At 36.8% G+C, this 6,000-nt stretch overlaps 1 protein-coding gene across 1 annotated transcript; it reads right to left on the bottom strand.

Moving 5' to 3' along the window:
* Positions 1–2,710: 2,710 nt before the first annotated feature.
* LOC148587254 (uncharacterized) lies at positions 2,711–3,509 on the bottom strand. The gene is made up of 2 exons (XM_088512515.1): positions 2,997–3,509; positions 2,711–2,893 (listed from the first exon to the last, which is right to left on the bottom strand). Exons 1-2 carry the CDS (start codon positions 3,507–3,509, stop codon positions 2,711–2,713), a joined length of 696 nt encoding a protein of 231 aa, XP_088368641.1.
* Between the last annotated feature and the right edge of the window lie 2,491 nt (positions 3,510–6,000).

The raw sequence follows: 6,000 nt of genomic DNA, 5'->3' as shown, positions 1-6,000 counted from the left end.
AGAATGCATTCCGCCAAATAGCTATTTCCTTAGTTTTCTTACAGTTTAGAGGCCTCTTGAACAACGTCATGTGTGGCTTAGCTTGTAGGGATGACTTGCATAGTGGACTCGCCCACGCATCTTTTGAACCCCAATCATAGATCATAGGTCGTTCATTCTGTACAAAAGAAATGAGAGAAATAAGAATAAATGCAAATTATTTAAAAATCTTCCAAAGAAGATGAAAAATGGGAAAGAATATAAAAACCCTAATTACTTCGAGGAGGAAGCAGTGAGCCTTCCCTGATGGAAGTCGAAGAAAAGCCAGAAGCAAAAGAACTAATGTGCAAATAAACTGACCTTGGATTTATTCCTTGGCACTTCTCTAGCATCTAAATAAAACAGAGCAAATGAGTGTAGGGGGATCCCTTCACTCTGATTCTTCCTCTTCTGAGTCATAGATGGATTCCTCCTTTTTCTGAGTCAGTTGGGTACGGCCATATCATTAATTCTTAACTCTTTGAGGTTGCGAGGGAGCAATCCTCCGTCTGGGAAGGAAACAAGAGCTGGACACCAACGAATTTCAATCGTGTCTAGATGGTTGAGGGTGTGTATGCTCATGGGTAAGGATTTAAGGTTTTCACAATGCTCAATAACAACTTTTTCAAGAGATGAGTTGAGGGAATCTCATCGCTATTGACTCCAGCTTTGAACAAAAGTTAATCTCGAGGGGTTTAACAGTTGCAGGCAATTCTCCCTTTGGAATTAAGGATTTGAGGGATGGACATTGAGAAATTTTCAAGTACCCAAGAAGAGATGAGCTGTTATTGCAAGTACTATTGGTATCATGCTCCCCTAGAAATATCAACATATTCCTGCAATTATGTATCTCTAGCCACTTCAGAGTTGGAGGTAGCTGGCCTATTGCAATGTGCGTCAGCGAATTACATTAAAAAATATGAATATGCTCAAGACACATGTACATCAGTGTCTTGGATAAAGATTCGAAGGCATTGCAACGAGAGATACAAATTTCTATAAGTGTGGAAGGCAAATCCGAGTGTTGCTACTGGTTTGCTTCTTATGCTGCCAAAAGAAACTAGATTCAGACAGTTCACAAACCTTAGAACACGAAGATAGGGGAGGTGTTGTAGTAATCCCACATCATTTGACCACAAAGTCATCGACTCCTCACAATTTTCAATAGCTAGATCATTTATGTGAGTTAGTCCTTCAAGAAGAAGCCCTTCTATTGGAGAAGTGAATTATGAAATTGTTGAAAGAGAACTCATGTTTAGTGAGCTGAAGTCAATCTTACATTTGTGCACAATCCCTGTAGATCCCTCAATTTGTAGTTCAGTCATTTGGAAAGCTTGAAATTGAAACCACCAATTGATGACATCCTTCTATCACAACTTTTTTCAGTAAAGAAAGGTGGTTTGCTTGGATGGTTGGGCTCTTGCTTGAACTGAGGGAAGTCGTTTCACATGTTCCCCTTACATTCCTTGTCCAAGTACATAGGGCGGATAGAGTTTTTAGGAATCTCTAATTGTAAAGGATTTTGAACCGTTTTAACATGCTTTATTATAGATAAAATAGTTTTAAACATATGTTCTACATGAAACATTTTACACTGATTGGCTATAAGTATTTCGAATTAGGAGTCGGGTTTGGACGGATTATGGAAAAGGTTTTTCACTCTAATCATGTTCATGTTCTAATTAAATAATTAAATATATGTTTCTCTATCACCTTGTAGACTAATAGTCTAAGGTGATATTAGAATAAAGTTCCTAAAAACATATATAATTCCTAACTAGTTTTTATAATTTTTACACATCAATATTTATTGGTACTGCCGATATGGCTTTTATAGACTTTTGCACTACTTTGAGGATGGGGTGGTCGAAACCTTTCCAATTCTGGTACTAGGATTGTCGGCTTCCTTCTTTCTTTTTGGCAACCTAATTAATTCATCGTTTACCAAGAATAAAACCTAATTCATCCATTTAATTCATATGCTAAAAGAATCGATGAAATATATTAAGGGCAGTGATACAATTAAATCTGACTTCTTATATTAGTTATATAATTAAGGGTCCTTAAGGGATAGTTCAATCGGTTAGAGACCACGTACGTCTAGAGAAGCAGAGGTCTCTAGTTCGAATCCTCCCTCCCCCTCTTATGCGGATATGTATAAAAAATAAAAAATAAAAAATTTATATAATTAAGGAGTATAACTAATTCTTTGCCAAGTATAAAAGTAGCTAGCTACCCAAATTTTAATAGTTAATTAGCAAATCAAGTATTAATAGGGCATAAGATCGAATCTCCCCCATTAAAGTAAAATTTGATTTTGCACAAATATTACATATTTTCCTAATTAGGATAATATTTTCTTTTAATAAAAACCTTAGTTCAAACAAATTATAGCCGCCCACGGTTATTAAATTCGATCTCTACGTGTAAATTTTGAAATTCTATTTTTTAAGGAAAGCTCTTTTTTTTTGAAGAAAATTTCAATCTTATTAAAACTCAAAAAGAGCAAATCAGGAAGAGAGAAGAGTCCCCTCCTTCCTAATAATATCACCAATACATGGTGGAATACAATGCCACCGACAAAAATCAGTGACATGGGTACAAGCCTCCTTTTCTAAATTATGGGCAGCTGAATTTGCTCCCCTTAGCACATGAACAAAACTGGATATTGCTATTTCGCTCCGAGAATGCTTCACATCTTCTCCACGATATGTCCATAGCTACTCTCACACGTGTCAGGAGAATTAATAGCCTTCACCACCGTTAGTGCATCTCTCTCAAAGACTACATGATCAAAGCCCAGCTCCCTCACAAATAGCACAGCGTGGAGGGCAGCAAATGCTTCAGCCACAGTAGGATCCATTAAAATCTTCTTCTTGAGTCCACAAGCCGCCATAAATTGCCCATTTGCATTCCTTGCTACTTTTCCAATCCCGACACAGGAATTTTTTTTTATCTATGGCAGCATCCCAGTTCACCTTCACCATATTCGCCGGCGGTGGCTGCCAAATTGTCGTTTGAGCGGGTGGAGTTTCACTGGTTGACCCCGAAACCTGAGTATTGACCCTCTGAAAATCCTCCAAACCAGCCTCTGCCATCAGAAACACTTGATTTGGAGGGATGAAATCCCCCCCATGCACTACTGTATTACGTCTCATCCAAACTTTTCTAGCTACCACCGTAAAGAGCTCCAATTCGTGCTTGTCATATCGCCCGATCATCGCTTCAAACGACTGGGCAAAATCCTGATGTTCGCTTATACTCTTCTGGAGTTTAATGGGACCACAGCTCCATACATCAGCTGCAGAGGGACATGACCAGACAATATGCTCCACACTTTCTTCCGCCAAATTACAGATGGAGCACAAAGATGAAGTAATCACCTTACGCTTGAACAAATTGGCTCTTGTTGGTAAAATGTTATGACAAGCCCTCCATACAAACACCTTGACAGCATTAGGAACATTTAATTGCCAGCAAACCTTCCACATATCACATCCTTCTCCCGGATTTGATGGTCCACCACTTTCCTCTTCCTGCCATTCCACTGCTAAGTGATAGGCACTACGGACAGAGAACTGCCCGTTTGCTGTGCATCTCCATATAAGTTTGTCTTTAGGTAATAAGGGGCTTAAAGGGATCGGTTATCACTGTTGCCTCCTCCTCAGAAAAATTTTCTGAAATTAATGAGTGATTCCATCTTCCCGTATCCCCTTCAATGAGATCATACACCAAAGTGTCCGCTGCAAGATTAGTCCGAGGTGATTGAACCGCATAGGTCCTTGGGTTTGGAAGCCAACAGTCGCCCCACACCCTAATATTGTGCCCATTCCCAACCCTCCAGATTGCTCCCTTCTTGATAATTCCTCTTGCTGAATGTATGAGGAAAGCTCTTAATTAAATTGCATCAATCAAATTTAACTCATTTGAGACAAAATCATTCATTCACTCTTTATTAATTCTCGCAACATTTTCCAAATACACCATACCCAATTAAATTTTAGGATTAGTCAATGCTTGCATAGAAAGTTTACGACCTTTTCATTTTCATGCTTTTTCCCAAGTAATCCCAACACATGCCTAAATTCAAGGTAACAATTTATTTCATTAGAAACACCCGGCCATGCACCTAGAATTTCGACATTCAAAGTTCACCCAATTTTGTATTAATTATTTATTATAAGGACCGCAAAATGCATCGAGTGATTTGTGTAAGATGGTCGTATGTCTTTCAAAACTCAAATACCAACTTTCCTATTTTAACTTGAAGGACCCAAAATATATATATATATATATATATATATATATATATATATATATATATATATATATATATTTTGAAAAAGAGAAATGCTTCAGTGATATAATGCCCACATTCGGCCCCTTTTTAGTGACGTGTCAGATGGACAATCACATGAAATGGAGGATTGAAATTTGAAATTTGAAATTTGAATTTCAATCATCTCTCCCCATTAGACAAGTTACTAAATATGGGCCAAATGTGGGCATTATATTGTACTGTAGCATACATCTTCTTCTTTTTTTGGGCAACGTAATTCAATGTCTCCTAATTAATAGGCTCTATCAATGCCATGAAAGAAAAGGACCTTCATCCAGGATGATTATATCTATCGTGAATCGTCGTAGTAAAATAAAGATTAATTTTATCGGTTTAATTTTTAATTTTTTAAGTTACAATTGTTAGATATATAGTATTCATGATTTATGCTTGTTTAATTTCCCAAAAACTCAATGTTTGCCTGATATCTTAGAAAGATCGATAGTATTAATATCCATATTTATAAATGGATTTTAAATATCATTATCTCCATATTTTCTCCAAACACTCGATTCTTGAAAAATAATTAAGGGTGCGTTTGGGATTACGATTTTGCAAGAATAATCTGCATTTTTAAAAGATATTACAAAATGTAAGGCGTTTGGCATTGCGATTTAAAAAGCTTTAAATTTAAAATATGAAAAAAATATGCGATTTCAATAAGCAGGCTAAGGGATGCTTATTTGAAAAAAGTGCGAATTTAAATCAAAATCATGAACTCGCATAACAAATATTTAGTAAAAAAACATTTTTTAACATGTTTTACCAAACTCCTTTACGATTTTAAAAAGTAACGATTTTAAAAGCGCTATTTTGAAAATCACACTTATTGAAACCGCAATCCCAAACGAACTCTAAATGCTCAGAAGATGAAAAGAATTTTTTTCGAATAACTCTTGTTTTATTAGGTTACACATTATTCTTGGGGTATAATTATTCTCTTACGAAGAGAAATAGGTATTTTTCTAAAAAACGGAGAGAAATAACTATTCCTTTCACGTGGAAATAAATTAATCGTTTGGCGAGTGCGGTAGGTAGGGTTTTTGGGATTGTATTTTCTGCCATTGTTGTCTGTTGCAGCTGGAAGATCCATGGAGGAGGTTGCTGGAAGTTCCGTGGAGAAGAAAGTAATGCATGGGAAATATGAATTGGATCCAGATTTTCAGAAGGCATTAGCCAAATACCGTAAACAAGTTTTGGAGAGTGATGTAAGAAAAAGAGGAAAATGCATTTTACCTCCTGAAGTTTCAGGAGTTTTTCAATTTGAACCTCAAAATTTAAAAATTGGTGATGTACCTCGCTGAAGTTTCAAAAAGTTTCAATTTAAACCCTCCGTTGTTAATATTTTCCGTCTAAATGGATAGAACTTGTCCCACGTGCGCCTCACGTGACATATTAAGCTATTTTTTTCCAATTTTGCCCTCACTGCTAAACGACCGGTTTTGCTCATTTCTGGGTACCTCAACTCCTACCTCCCTCTCCTCCAAAACCGAGCATTCAATTCAATCCTTCTTGACGAATTGGTTTGTCGCAAACCAACTAGTCTTTGCGAATACCCTCTCAGAATCTGCAAGAGAGTGACCAAGACCCATGTTTGCCATAAAAAGACACATATTAGTCCAATTACTAAGTGATCGGCGATG

This window comes from Corylus avellana, chromosome 2 (genome assembly GCF_965113065.1).
Source record: "Corylus avellana chromosome 2, dhCorAvel1.hap1.2, whole genome shotgun sequence".
Lineage (NCBI taxonomy): Eukaryota > Viridiplantae > Streptophyta > Magnoliopsida > Fagales > Betulaceae > Corylus > Corylus avellana.
Note: the sequence above shows the minus strand (reverse complement) of the source record. Positions and strands in the feature narration are given on the sequence as shown.

Excerpts from the sequence above, each read along its gene's own strand:
- LOC148587254 (XM_088512515.1), bottom strand. The coding sequence starts at position 3,509 with ATGTGGAAGGTTTGCTGGCAATTAAATGTTCCTAATGCTGTCAAGGTG. Across the intron at positions 2,894-2,996 it reads CGCCGGCGAATATGGTGAAG|AAGAAGATTTTAATGGATCC; the intron begins GTGAACTGGGAT and ends TGTGGACTCAAG.